This window comes from Notechis scutatus, chromosome 1 (genome assembly GCF_049901735.1).
Source record: "Notechis scutatus isolate UNSWTSFEM ecotype Mainland chromosome 1, rNotScu1.2, whole genome shotgun sequence".
NCBI classification, from domain to species: Eukaryota; Metazoa; Chordata; class Lepidosauria; order Squamata; family Elapidae; genus Notechis; species Notechis scutatus.
Window position 1 is genome coordinate 224633153 of NC_142009.1, and position 15257 is coordinate 224648409.

At 39.5% G+C, this 15257-nt stretch overlaps 1 protein-coding gene across 2 annotated transcripts in view; it reads left to right on the plus strand.

Annotated features, from left to right (window-relative positions):
- Positions 1-661: 661 nt before the first annotated feature.
- The window catches only part of NHEJ1 (non-homologous end joining factor 1), a 96991-nt gene continuing 82395 nt past the window's right edge, over positions 662-15257 (plus strand). For both annotated transcript variants that reach the window (XM_026665551.2, XM_087950398.1), the window contains exons 1-5: positions 662-926; positions 2867-3056; positions 4811-5020; positions 9004-9142; positions 9603-9661. In XM_026665551.2, coding sequence (XP_026521336.2) covers positions 2868-3056; positions 4811-5020; positions 9004-9142; positions 9603-9661 — 597 coding nt within the window. In that variant the 5' untranslated portion in view covers positions 662-926; position 2867. The remainder of the gene's footprint in view (positions 927-2866; positions 3057-4810; positions 5021-9003; positions 9143-9602; positions 9662-15257) is intronic.

Sequence of the window (15257 nt, forward strand, 5' to 3'; positions counted from 1 at the left end):
GTGACAATTTCATTTTGGGGTTATTTTCCAACAGCTTGGAACATTTTTTTCACACAGGACCATTTTTTTAAACAAGTGAGTCACTTATCAAGATCCTTTTATCTGGTCAATCCCTCAAGTTTATGAATCAGAAAGAATATCTGTACTAGATTTAGACAGCATTTTTTGTTTTGTTTTGGTTCTGCTTTATTTTGCTCTTTTAAACGAGTAGCACATTACAGCTAAAATGCTAAAACGTTTCCATTTTTGTTTCCGGATTAAAGCAGAGCTTTCTTTTGGGACCGCTGGACTAGCGCAGGCTGCATCTTTTTTGGTTCTGAGCTTTACTATTATTTTACTACAGGCGTCCAGGGGTTATGTTCGTGCCCACTTTTAGTCGCAGGAGCCAGAGGAGTCAGGTAGTAAACAGCCTCAAGGTGCAGCAGGAGCAATAGGATTATTTCCAGCACCTTTCCACGCTTCCCACTGAGTAATCCCAGACATATTAGTCCTGCGTGCGGAGAGAGTCTGTCTGTTGTATGCTTATAAGGCAGGACAGCCAGCAAAGTACAGAAGTGCAATATTTGAAGTATCTTCTCCTGTCTCCACGTCGCTAATTCTTAAACAAACAAATAAACGCAGCACTGCCCACCATGTCCTACATTGTTGACTCAGCGGCGTCCATTTCCATTTAACCAGAACTTCCGGTACGCCTTGGTAAGATGAGAAGGGAATTGTGGGAATGGTAGTTTCTAACTGCTAAACCCTTTGGTAAGGCTGCATCCGGGTGGAGTAGAGTATGGCTCTTGGGAAACGGTGTTTTAAAAACCCCTCCTCGCGGCTGCAGTTCTACCTTTGTTGACAAAATGCTGTGAGAGCAAAGCCAAGGGAGGCTTTGTTGTTGCGACCTGTCTTTGGATCTTCCTTCCCGTTACTTGACCTTGCCGGTAGGATTTTTCCCCCTTTCTTTTCTTTTCCTAGCTCCTTTCCCTGCTTCATTCCCACATAGGTCTTGCCTTTTCCTTTTCTTGGAAACGTTTGGTGCGACTTACTCAGGTTGAGTCCAGCCTGAAATAATCTCAACATCTGTTGGTCTCAGAATATCTCCAAATTTCTCCTCAAAGCCGTACTGCCTGTACATGCAAATTTTTAGATATTTCCCCCCACTCCTCTTTCTCATCATTCTCATCTTTTGCTTCCTCGCCACAAGTTTTAGAGACTTTGAATACTGTGTACAGGTAGTCTTCGACTTACAATAGTTCATTTGGAGACAGTTCAAAGTTGCAACAGCACTGAAAAAAGTGACATGACCATTTTTCACACTTACGACCTTTGCAGTATCCCCATAGTCGCAGGATCAAAATTTGGATGCTTAGCAACTGATTCATATTTATGACAGTTGCAGTATCCCAGATCATTTGATCACTTTTTGTGACCACCTTACAAGCAACGTTAATGGGAAAGCCAGATTCACTTAACAACCAGGTTATTAACTTAACATCTGCAGTGATTCAACTTAAAAACTGTTGCACAAAAGGTCATAAAATGGGGCAAAATTTACTTAACAAATGTTTCACTTAGCAACAAAAATTTTGGACTCAAATGTGGTTAAGGATTTTGAATTGGTCTATAAAATGACTAAGGATTTTGGAGGTTTTGAAAGGAAAGCAGTTATATAAATCAAATATTTCTTTCTCTGGTTTACTTCCCCTGTTTTTAGTCATTCAAATCCAGCATGGCTTAGATTGTTTATTTCTTTATTTTTGTTTTCAGTTGCTGCCCCTTGATTATAGAGTTACCCCGGATGTATTTTCAATCAAACTAATTTGACAGGATTTAATTTGAGCTAATGAAGAACTAGTCAAACCGCCCTACACTGTCAAAATGTGTAATCCTAGGCATGTCACTTCTTAATCAAATTGTATATGATCAAGCTAGAAATAATTATATTTTTAGAATGTATATTGCTGGGTGAGCTATTGTAAACAATGGAAACACAAATAGCAGTCTGTTATTCTTGCTGTTCTACAGGCTGAAAGTTTCTGATTTTTTATCTCCAAGCTTTATCCCTGTTTTCATTCACCACTTTTTAAAACATGCTTGGTGTACCTTTTATAATGTGGTGTGCTTTATTGTTTATTTACAATATTTTATGTTGCTTTTCATTAAAAGAATGTCAAGGTGATTTGCGGACAAAATGAAGAAAATAAAAGTAACTAAAGTAAAACGAACATAGAAAACATGAAACAGTAAAAATAAAACTGATTACAGTAAAGCACTATAACCAACAGTTGTTAGATCAGATGACTTTCAAAGGGGAGATCTGGGGAATATCTGGAGGCAACTCTCTAAATTATTAATGTTTATCAAAAGTTTGTAAAACTTTCATATAGGGAACTGCTAAATTCCCATTAGAAGTATGTAGTACCGGATTGTAAAGCATCATCAGAACATAATTATTCTGTAGGCTGTGCCTACAGATTACCAACTACCATTTTCTCTTAGAACACAGGGATCTATCTGGCAGTGATAATTAAAATTATATCTAGGCATTAGTTTGTGATTACAAGAATATATGCTATATTTAATGCTGCATGGTTTTGTATCTATTTATGCCAAGAAAAATAAACAAAAAAATGCAGGCAGGTCTGGAGTAAGTCATGTTATATATCTGAACTTACAATACATTGAGAGCTTTTAATGAATTATACCAGAATTCAGAACACTTTTTTAGAATGAAAACTCAGACCTTCATCTTCAATATAAAAATCTACATTCTAAAGCTACGTTTTCCTATACTTTGGCATGCTGTGATAGGTGTTTGCAGTGCATCTTCAATTTATAACATATTTAAAGAAATAAAATCGAATGACATGATTGTTTACAGGATGGAGACTTCGGATGATCCACAGATTGAACTCCTTCTGCAGCCTTGGGCTTCGGTTTGTTTTTCTGAGCCTACCAAACTGATGGCTAAGGCTTGGTTTTGTGATTCTAGCTATATCTTGCTCCTCTCTGACCTCAGTAATATGTGGTATGAAAGTGCAAATACTGAAGTAATACAACAGAGGTCAAAGGTAAGTAAAAAATTAAAATTACGAAATGATCATTCAGGATACTTTATTCCAAAGGTAGTCCTCAATTTATAACTGTTCATTTAGTGACTATGCAAAATGACAAAGGCACTGGAAAAAAAGGCTTACGACCAGTTCTCCCATTTACAACTGTCTCAGAATCCCCAAAGTCACATGATCAAAATGAGAGCTTTCGGTAACTGGCACATATTTATGATGACTGCAACATTCTGCAGTCATGTGATCACCATTTGAGACTTTCCCAGATGGCTTCCAGCAAGCAAAGTCAATAAGGAAAGTTGGATTCACTTAATGATCTCATGATTCACTTAACAACTGCAGAAATTGGGTGTGACTCACTTGCCTTGCTGAGCAATGTCAGTTCTAGTCCCAGTTATGGTAATAAGTCGAGAGTTACTTCTTTTCCAGTTTGATGGTTCCCAGATGTATTGGAATATAACTTGAAAAATTCACAGCCTGTATGATATTGGATAGTAGAAGTTGTAATTTAGGACAGTGGTCCCCAACCTTTCTGGCTTGGTGGATGGGCGGGGAGGGAGAAGAGATGGTTCTGTGTTAGTGGCAGGGATGCCCACTAGCATATACAGCTCCCTTTGTGCAAGCGGTGTGCGTGCACCTCCTCCGCTTGCACAAATGGAAATTCACTCACAAGAGGGCGAGCCTGCCGTTCGTGCAAGTGGAGCTGCGTGCATGCTCTTTCCCGCCACTTGTATGGCCTTGTTCCGAATGGGCTGTGGCCCCAGGGTTGGGGACCCAGTGGTGGTATTCATCCGGTTCGCACCGGATCGGGTGAACCGGTAGCAAGAATTTGGCATGGGTCGCGGAACCTGTAGTAAATTCTGGCTGGCCACGCCCCCCACTTGGTCGCCTTCCTGCCCAATGCTCACTCACCCTGCCCACCTGCCTGACATTCGCCTAAGGTATTTCTTTCTTTTTTTCCCCCTCCTGATAATCAGCTGTAGATAAGATCAGCTGTGCCGGGATTCCCCTTGCTGAGGCCCAGGAAGGCGAACAATGGAGGGAGGAGCTCAGGCCCCCCCCTCCATTTTTTGCCTTCCAGAGCCCCAGAGAAGCCTTAGGGGAGCAACAACGCCCCCCCCCCCCGAGGCTTCTCTGAGGCTAGGAAGCGCCCAAAAACGGGTGGGGGTTGCAAAAAAAGCCACACCCACCCAGTCACATGGCCACGCCCACAGAACCGGTAGTAAACGTTTTTGAATCCCACCACTGTGGGGACCTCTAGTTTAAGATATCCAACCAAGGATGGGCGGTGGGGGGGGGGGGGAAGCTGAAAAAAACTGATGACTCTACTTCAGCGGGTGTGCTATTAACCTAAGTTTAAAGGAAAATCCTAAGAAAAGGAATCTGCAGAGAAGTAATTCTGAATTACGAGAAGCAGATGCTACATAAATTGTCATCTTGTTTCTCCACTTCACTAGGAAAAAGTCATCCAGGTCATCCAGGTCTGAAATGAAATTATAAAATGAAATCAATGTGTTATTCCTGAAACAAACCAATTATTAAGAAAGATGGTCCAATCTGTACAAAAAAAATGTAGTTTTTGAGAATATTGCTTCTGGATTGGGCAGAATAGGATTTCTTTAAAAAGGAAATGATTGAATCCGGTCTTCCAGCGATGTCTTAGCTTGGACAGTTTAGGTGCTTACATATACAGCTATGAAATGAGATTATATTATGTTCTTTGAAGAATATTATCATGATTATTTCATTTTATGTAGGAGCTGAATAAACGGCTAACTGCTCCTGTAGCCTCCATCCTGAACTGCCTGCGCAACCTGTTATCTCCTCTTCTGGAAGGGAAAGAAAACAGCTCTGTCTCCTTCTCCTGTCAGCTTAGCTCCAGCACATTGATACTCCATATGAAGAGTGAACTTCTAGGGTTGCCCTTCTACTGGGATTTTCACTGTGGGGCAGCACCTCTTGAGATGGTGAGTTGAAGAATGATGTTTTCAGATAGGAGAACAAGTTGAAAATGTTTGCTCTAGGGACATGGTGATGTTTGGCTATCAGAAGGTTCCTAAAATCTCCTTGGGTTTGGAATTGCTTGGATAGGCACAAATTGAAGACAATATTGATGTAATATATTGGAGTGCCACTTTTCTATTTGTAGCTTTGGGTTCAACCCTGCCTGTTGGAAGATGCTCCAGTTCTGCTAGTAGTAAATGGCTTATTTAGCTATGGTTTACTAAATAGCCTACAATTGGCTTTCATATAACACGCAAAGTCAAGATAAAGCAAACCTTATTAACTAAATGAGTCATTGTGATGTTTGGAGCAAAGCTACACTGATTATCAATTGTCAGAAGATCATCAATTGTCAGAATAGTGTTTTTTAGTGTAATACAGAACTTAGTGTACAAACATAGAAATATGGAGATTTTATACATACAGGTGTATGTTTGTGTATCTCTATGTTTTTACATTATGTACTATACATACATATACATACATACATACATACTTATATATATTCTTGTTGAGTTATCTATCTGCATCTGTACAGCTTCAAATCCACCTCTGTGCAGAAGGCAGAATATATGTATGTATGTATGTATGTATGTATGTATGTATGGTGCATTCCAGCTTTGTTTGAGTATTTTCCCACGTCATAGTAGTTGTGCTTTTAAAGTTGTGCGACGTTTTCGGCAGAATCTCATCTGCCATCATCAGGCTTCTGTATAGTGTTCATCTGTGAGTCAGGCTTTTACAGTGGTTTCCAGATTTGAATTTGGGGCAGCCTACTGCTGTGCCAGAAATGGTTTTCTTCATCCTGATTGGTTGAGAGTCTTGGTCTGTGTTTATTGGTCTTGGAGTTTGCTGTGTTCTGCTTGATTGGTGTTTTTAATATCTTCTGTCAGTTTATTTGGCTTCCAAATGATTGACAGTCTGGTGGAATCATCTCTTCTGTTCATGCTTTCTGGTCTTTTTCAATCTCTATGGCTTCTCTGATGATTCTGTGGCTAGGTTTTGGAGCCATTGAAGTTGATTTCACCAGACTGTCAATCATTTGGAAGCCTGCACTCACAAAAAAAAATCTCCACACCACAAGCCAGGCAAACACCAGGGCACAAACAGATCCCCCTGATACCTCCAGCTCAAACACACCCCCACCAGGCACCCAGATGAAACCTAGCTTCCTAACTAATGATAGCCGTCCATTTACCCGGAGCCAAGCTGCACTAAAGGCCTCCAATAAAGTAACACAATGTTGCCAGCAATCAAGATACAAAAGAGCCAAATAAACTGACAGAAGATATTAAAACACCAATCAAGCAGAACACAGCAAACTCAAGACCAAAAACACAGACCAAGACTCAACCAATCAGGATGAAGAAAACCATTCTGGCACAGCAATAGGCTGCCCCAAATTCAAATCTGAAACCACTGTAAAAGCCTGACTCACAGATGAACACTATACAGAAGCCTGATGATGGCAGATGAGATTCTGCTGAAACGGCTACAACTTTAAAAGAACAACTATAATGACGTGGGAAAATACCCGAACAAAGCTGAATACCATACATGTAAGTACCTGTGAAAACTTAAGAAAACACACACACACACACACACACACACACACACATATATCTATATCTATATCTATATCTATATCTATATATATATATATATATCTATCTTTGGTTATTCGGTTTTCTCCGATTGGAAGTATCAGCATTTGATGAAGTCTCATATATCTTCAGGCTTGTGTCTTCGGCTTTGTGCTTCTTGAATAATGTGAGCTTGCAGCTGCTTCTTCCTTTTAACTGCTAGTGGGTGTGTGACTTGATTGGGTGGAAGTAAGCCCCACCTGAACAGAACACCCCCAGTCAATCAGAACACAGCCAGCCCCCAACCAATCAGAACATAGCCAAACCTCCAACCAATGAGAACACACCCCCACCCAATCAGAACACAGCCAAGCCCCCACCCAATCAAGTCACACCCCACTAGCAGTTAAAAGGAAGAAGCAGCTGCAAGCTCACATTACTCCGAGAAGCACAAAGCCGAAGACACAAGCCTGAAGATGATGAATGAGACTTCATCGAAACGTTGCCTAGATACTTCCAATTTTACACGGAGAAAACCCAAATAACCAAAGATACATATACATATACATATACATATACATATACATATACATATACATATATATGTAGGTCTAGGTGTGTTCGGGTCTTTTCCCATGTAAGATTAAGAGTATCTTGGCGACGTTTGGGCAAGGTCCCACTCTGCAGTGAATTGGGAGACAGACAAATTTCATACATACATACATACATACATATATATATATATATATATACATACATACATACATGTGGTAGAGAGAGGTTCCCTGAGGATGGGCTCCAGCACAACTGAAAGCTTGGAAGACTAAACCTCTGGTCCCGGCGATTGACCCAGATTGTATCCTACAACATTATCCTGGAACATGTATATTTGCCTTCACTCACAAGAGGGGATTGATTTATTCTCCAAAGCATCAAAGGGCAGGGCAAGAAGTAGTGAGTGGAAGCTTTGTTAAAGAATAATCCAATCTAGAAATCATAAGCAATTTTCTGACAGGGCAATTAATCAATGGAATACCTTGCCTCTTGGAGTTGTAGGTATGCTATTACTAGAGGTTTTCAAAAGTAGACTGGACAACCATTTGACTGGGGTGGTTTAAGCTCTCCTGCCTTGGCTAGAAGATCTTCAAGGTCCCTTCCAGCCTTATGATACTATCTTCTAAGAAAATGGCAAGTGGATGATGTTTCAAATCAACTCTGCTATAGTAAATGGATAAATATACCATACTTAATGTTTAATTACAAGTTTTAATTTTGCCGTTGGTACACCAGGGGGCACTCCATGCTCAGGTAATGTACTTTTGCTGGTTCCCAAACATCTGGATTCCTTGTATTCTAAGTTCCACTATTACACTCATATTGAAATAAGAGACATGCCTTTAAAAAAAAAAAAATAGAGAGATGTAGTGACTTCAGTATAGAACAACTTTTTTTTAGTTTTGCAATCTTGCAAGACTTGATAGTATTATTTTAAAAGAATTCTGGCCAGGCTGATTGAGGATGATTTAGTATATTAAAAAAATGGAGAGAACTAAATTGGAGGAGGCAGATCTAGAGTATTACAGAAGGATAAGAGAGGGCTGTTGGTTTTTGCTTCTTAATACATTCTTAATACATAATACTATTATTCAGGATGAAAAAGAATTTAGGATTTTTCAGGGTAAGATGAATCTTACCAACACCAATTAATATAGTAGTATTTAAAAACTATGAGTGCATAGAATAGAATAGAATAGAATAGAATAGAATAGAATAGAATAGAATAGAATAGAATTCTTTTATTGGCCAAGTATTTGAATTATGAGATTCCTTTTTGCAGGAGAACCCCCCCCCTCTTCTATGTGGCCGGGGGGGGCCTGGCCGGGGGGGAGATAGATCGGATGCCTCCTGCAGCACCCTGCCAGCCAAAATGGGGTGCAGGCCCATTTTGGCTGGTAGGGTGCTGCAGGAGGCTGTCCAGGCAAAAAGGGGGGTGTGTGTGGGTGCACAGCCCATGCCCCCGCACTCCATTTTTGCTAGCAGAGGCACCTTTGTTATTTCCAGGCCGGTCTCGTGGACCAGATTTAAACACCCCATGGGCCGGATGCGGCCCGCGGGCCTTGAGTTTGACACCCCTGAGATAGACTCTTCCAGAAGACAACAAGAAGGCAGGAAGTATATGCAGCGGTTTGCAAAGAAATAATAGAGAAATCTTTTCAGGCTTACATATTACTCTTGCTGGTTTCTTATAGCAGCCCTCTCTAAAAACGTTGAGGCGAAACATCAGTTATAAATGGTTGTTACTTGGTTCTTGGCTCTCTGCTGTCACTGCTGCGGCTACTTATGCCCTTTCTTCTCTACGGCAGATGTCCCGCCACCTTCTGAGGCCTCTCATGGCAATGAGTTTGGGCTTGCATGATCAGGTGCAGGAGTTGGCATCTTTGCTGCTCCAGAAGGATGCAGAGATTGAGGACTATCGGGAGAGTGGCGCTACTCTCAGTCTAGGTGAGATGCTGTTTGGTCTCCACTGTGCTTTACCACTTTCCTTCATCATCAATGCTGGCCCTAAGGGTTCGACTCTTGGTCACTATCCAGCCTAACCTTGCCCCTCCCCCCCCCCGCTTTAAAAAAATAAAAGGCTTTTCCAAACTACTAATTGTTCTAGGGGACCAAAAATGTTAGATAGTGACCAGCAGCTGGATTGCTTAGGGGCCTCTCAAAGAGGTCTTTGAATGTGTGCTCCGGACCAAGAAGCTACAGCCAGTGCCTGGCTGTAGAGAAATTTGAATTGGGTAGGTTTTTTTACTTTCACATGTGTGAAGGTCCACTAAGAATTTGGAGCAAATGGAAACTGCTTTTCCTTCATTCTCTCCATCACAAAGTTTTAAATTTCAACAGCAGTAGGGAGCTTGCAAGCATGGCTATTTCAAAACGCTTCCTATTTATTTTGATATTTCTATTGCAGAACGTCTAAAGACAGAACCCTTTAAGGAAGAATCTTTCCTGCACACATTTGAGACTAAGGTACAATTTTCCTTTTATTATTTAACATTTGTGCACTGGGGAAAAGATCTTTCTTTTTACCTGAGGGCAGGACAAGAAGCAATGGGTGGAAGGTAATCAACGAGATAAGCCACTTAGAACTAAGGAGAAATTTCCTGACAGTTACAACAATTAATCAGTGGAACAACTTGCCTCCAGAAGTTGTGAATGCTCCAACACTGGAAGTTTTTAAGAAGAGATTGGATAACCATTTGTCTGAAGTGATGTAGGGTTTCCTGCCTAGGCAGGGGGTTGGACTAGAAGACCTCCAAGGTCCCTTCCAACTTCTATTCTATTCTATTCTATTCTATTCTATTCTATTCCTATTCCTATTCCTATTCCTATTCCTATTCCTATTCCTATTCTATGTTAATGTGACAAATTGTATCATAATCAATTATGCACTCTACTGGTACATTGTTTTGGATGTTTTAATATTATATCTATTGGGCATCCTATTTTATCCAATATTTTATTTTGGTCCCATGCCAGATCATTTGATTGCTCTTTCAATAAGCTTCATATATACTGATGAGCATTGCTTTGGTTGGGCCATGGGAATGGGAAGGAAGGACTGTTACATTAAGGCAATGTGGCTTTAATATAGGATGATTTAATGTTTGTCTTTCTATGCTATTATGCACTCATGCTTTGAACCCCAAAGAAAATAAAGCATTGTTGCATTATGCTAGGTAAAGGAGCAGTTAGCGTGATATCTAATTATATCATGGAGAATAAATTAGCTTGGAGTTGCAATGATATATGAATGTTACCGATATAATATTAGCTTTATTAGATAATAATAGTAAGCAGTAAGTAAATAATTGAAATAATATGTGAAGTAGCTATTGATTCTGTGAAATTCTCATAACCTCAAAGCTACAATCTCCATACTTCTTTGAGAGGATATAATGTGATTAAGTTGATATCGAACAAAACAATTGGTATGACAAATATTTAAGAAATTATTTCCTCTTGCCTGCCATTACTATTAAGATTTCAGAGATCTCCTGTAGAAACTTTTATCTTGATAATGCCAATGTTAAAACCCTCAAATGGCCATAGCTGAGAATATTAAACACTACTTATTGCTTTTATTAGCTTATTCTTTGTCAGCTCTGTTTTTTATTATTATTATTATGGTTGGTTGCATAGTCAGACAGATGGTCAGACTGGATTCGGCACTCTCAAGTCCTTCCCAAGGATTTGGAATAGGCAATGTTGTTGACTGATGGTGTTAAAGGTATTGTTTTGGGGTGTAAACTGTTCCAAGTAGAGCTGCTTTTTGCAATTGATGGATGGTAATGTTGTCAATGCCTGAATAAGGTTGCTGGGCAATAGCCTTCTAACACGCTAAGGGACGAGAGCTGGAGATGTTTCACCTCCTTTATTACCATAGCATAGGGTATGCACAAACATGGCCAACACCTATGCTTGGTCAGATACAACTTTTGTTTTCCTCCACCAATACTCCAGAGCAGTTTCTCATTGATTTGCCAGACAGTTCCTTCAAGGGCCTGGTTGTTTACTGACTGTAAGAGCTACCAGAGCCCTTGATGAGACTGTACCCAAGCAGGGTGACAGAAGAGACCTCTGGTCTTATTTAGAAGCTGAGGCACCCTGAATTTAGTTTACATAAAAACAGTAGTAAGAATATTCTTCAGCCTCATGGTCAGGTATGCAAGAACTCAGACTGGTTTTATCTAAGAGGTCTCATTTGGAAGTCCTTCCTACTTTTTCTCTCTCTCCCTCCCTCCCTCCCACCCTCTCTCCTTCTCTCTGGAGTGGCTTTCCAAGGCCAAATAGCCCATCTGCATAATTTCCTTTAAAAGAACTGCCAATATAAAGCCTGATGTTCCTTTTAGGACAGTACAGTGTAATTAACAAATCTGAAAGCAATTAATGTGTATAGTATAACTACCTCCCCCCACAGAAAATTTTATGCAGCAAATAAATTTACCGTTTGTCTGGTGGGGCTAATTCACTTTACTAGTTCTCAGATTATGCAGAATCTTAGCAATTGCCAAGTTATTGAAAGTTCTTCTCAATAAATTGTTCTAGTTGGTGATAACCAGGGAATTGTTCTTGGTAATTCGGTAGCTGTACCTCAGTGAAAAATAAAATGTGTATAAAGCTTTTCTATTTAATCACAGACATCTCCAAGCAGGGCTGCTAAAGATTCCTGTCAGAAACTCGGGAATGATACTATTGATGGCCTGGTTCATGCAACACGTTTAAGCTATAATTTGCTCTGTATGGTACTTGGCATGAAGCCAAGTGTTGTGGTTTATAAATTTTTATGGTTTAGTAAGTGGTATGAACAAAGCTGCACTGTGGCTTGTTCAAGAAACCATGTTTAAAGCAGCCATGATGTGTAAACCGAGCCAGCGTCATACTCACTTGATGTATTATTTTTGAAAAACAGAAGATTGTAGACGTTTCCTTGACTTGAGCTACACTTTTGCCATAATTGTTCTTAGAATTCCAAAAATATATATGGACTAAAAAGACTAATTGAAAACCTTTGCTGAGAAAGGAAAGATTAGTGAGTCAGTGCTAGATTGTTGCAGTGACAAGCTTTGAGAAAACTAAAGACAAATTGAAGATGATCATCAGATCAGAATAAAAGTTAGAGGAATCTAAGATTCTAGAGGAAGAATCACCCTTCAGAACAGGAATGTGTGGATGTGACTATATTTTCATATATGTGAAATATTAAATGTTTCACAAAAGAGGACATGTGCCCAGGTGAGGTTCAAGAACATTTTTAATAGGCCAGTTGAGATTTTACTTTGAGAATTCCTCTTCAGTTTTGTAGGAGTAACAAGACAGTGAAAATGGGATATGTAACATCCAATGTGTTTTTAAAAGAGAAGGTTAATTTGTAATTATGTTCGTTATAAAATCTTGATTGAAAGCTTCTAGTGTTAACAGTTTCATGCGTGTATGAAGCTTCTCCATTCTGGTGACTAGATAACTATATTCATCAACTCCAACCAGCATAGGCCACACATTTGGGGAATTATGGGGAAATCCCAGTACATTTAGAGGGCTCCAGGTTGTGGAAAATTAATCTATGAGATATCTGTACTAGGCTAGACAACTGTTACCTCACCGAGTTGCTCTGCAGGAGATTTTCCTTGGACATTATGTATTGTAGGGTTTTATCAGTAGCCAAAACTATGGCCACGAAAAGCTCTTGTGCTCATGAGATCCTGGGCTGAAAGCTTACTTTGTCCTTGGTTAAGAGAAAAAAAAATAGCCATGTATTGCAAGTTGCTTAGGTATAACAGATTTAAATATTGCCTGTCTCTTGAAAAAAAAATTGCCCAGAATATTTTTAAGTACTATGGTCCTGATTTTGCTGCACATCTGGCCATACTTGCACAATTTTCTCCAGCAAACAGGATGTGGAAAGGTGAAAGATCAATCTGGGCTGGACCAGAAGGATGTACCATCAAAATAAACAATGCTGAAGAGGAAGATAAACAAACAGGCAGTTCCCCAATGTGCCTGTCACTCCTGGACAGGCTAAAAGCAACAAGTGGACTATCTATGAGAGTGTGGGTCATATTGACCACTGACGTCAGTAAATTCTGGGTCAAAGATATTATTAGAAGAATTGGAAAGATCATTGGGAGGCAGGGGTTTCTTGGTTGGGCCTGGGGAGGTCTAGACATGGGGTATATTTGCATGTCTTGGAAACTATATAGGGACTGTGGAGCAGGAACTAAAAGACCCACTTTGGAATGTTGAGGTAGAGAACGTGATGTTTTTGGCCCTAACCTCTCGATGATTGAGAATTCTAGGAACTGTAATCTTAATACATCTGGGGAGGTGCTCGCTTGGGGAAAGTTTTTTATTATTATTATTCAGGGTAGGAATATAGACTGAAATAAAATCCAGGACTTCTCCACATTTGACAGAACGTCACAGTATAAGCTGGCTGAAGAATAAAATTTTTGTAGACAATACTTTTTTGAAGAGAAACAAGGGTTTTTGAGAATGCTCTCACTATTTTAACCAATTATAATTCCAGGATGATTAACTTAAACGTGTAACAGGCAAAACTTTTTTTGTTTTGAGGTGTATTTCAAAATTTAAAACAGCCTCTTGTTTGGGTCCTCCAAAAATAAGTGGGCAGTGTGGGCAGTGTTCGATTCTTCTGCAAATAGTTTATTTATTTATTTTATTTATTTGATTTGTCAATCGCTTACAAGATAATAGGTATAAGTATAAACATAGTTATGAATACATGAAATGGATACATATAAGAAAAATAAAAAGAAACAATAGGACAGAGACGGTAGGCACTTTGGTGCACTTATGCACGCTCCCTAAGTTCTTCTGTTGGGCTTGGCTGTTCATCAGACTACTGGTTTTGTAGAGAGCAATCTGGTGGAGATTACTCCCTAGCTTCCTTGTTCATATGTGGGGGAGAGTGGGCAGGTGAGAACCCTTTCAAAAAAAAAAAAGCTGGAAATACTCATCATTTAATTTTTTAAAGAATGTTAATGAGCCTTGGATGCATTTTTATGAGTAGCAGTGATGCTAGAACGTGATGCTTTATTGTGTTATCTGTCAATTTTTGCACCATGCTTTCGATACATGATTGGTACATGACACATATGAGCATTCCTGCAGTTGTTGAAGTTTGGTTGAAAATCTTTACTGCTGAGCTGTATTTGGTGGATTCCCACTCAGTATTCCTTTGTTGTTTTTTTTTGAGTTCCCTTTGACCATCAATAAGGCTGCATCTGAAATTGTTCTCTTTTTCACCAGACTTTTTTTAATTGATAATTTTTCTATATCTCACATTGTTGTCACCTCATCAGGGTCTTTTTTGTGTCATATAGAGCCCTTGAAAGTTCTGTTTAGAAAATGCATTCCCTTAGGCAATAATTGTCAGTCTTTGTGTATAGGTGAGGGGGCACTATTTGTTTCTTGCTGCCATTGTAAAGGCTTTGTTCACTGCAGTTTTTTAGGCCACAACTATTCTGTTACTTTACTATTTGGTTGTGATATTGTGTAATTCTGTGTTTTCTTTGTAATGAACTGCCTGGAATCTTTTTTATTGTGGTGGTTTACAAATCTTGAATAACAAAAATAAATAAATAAAATGAATGACTAAGGCAGGTTCAATGCCAGAAAAATCTACTCCCCAAAAGTTTAGAAACCAACAGTAAAATGCACCGGTATCTAAAAAGAAGCCATTTATCATAATATTGCCTTCCTTCCAACCCTGCTGGATATGACTTAGAACAATACTCTCAAAGCATACTTATGCCATTATTCCGTGAGAACACATAGTAATGCAAACAACAATAATAGGTATATTGAGTGGGGTACTTTACAGCACTTGAGAAATAGCACCATCATCTACAGCAGTGATCCCCAACCTTTGATCTACAGGACATCAGGCATCAATACTTACACTGCTGTCATGTGCAGAATTTTTCTCATCCAAGAAACTTCTTCAGTTCTATCCTGCCCATGAACCAGTGGATGCCTCATAGTTTTCAAGGAAAACTATGGCCATGGTGGTCTCAGGGATGCTTTTCCAAAAAGCAACTGGGCT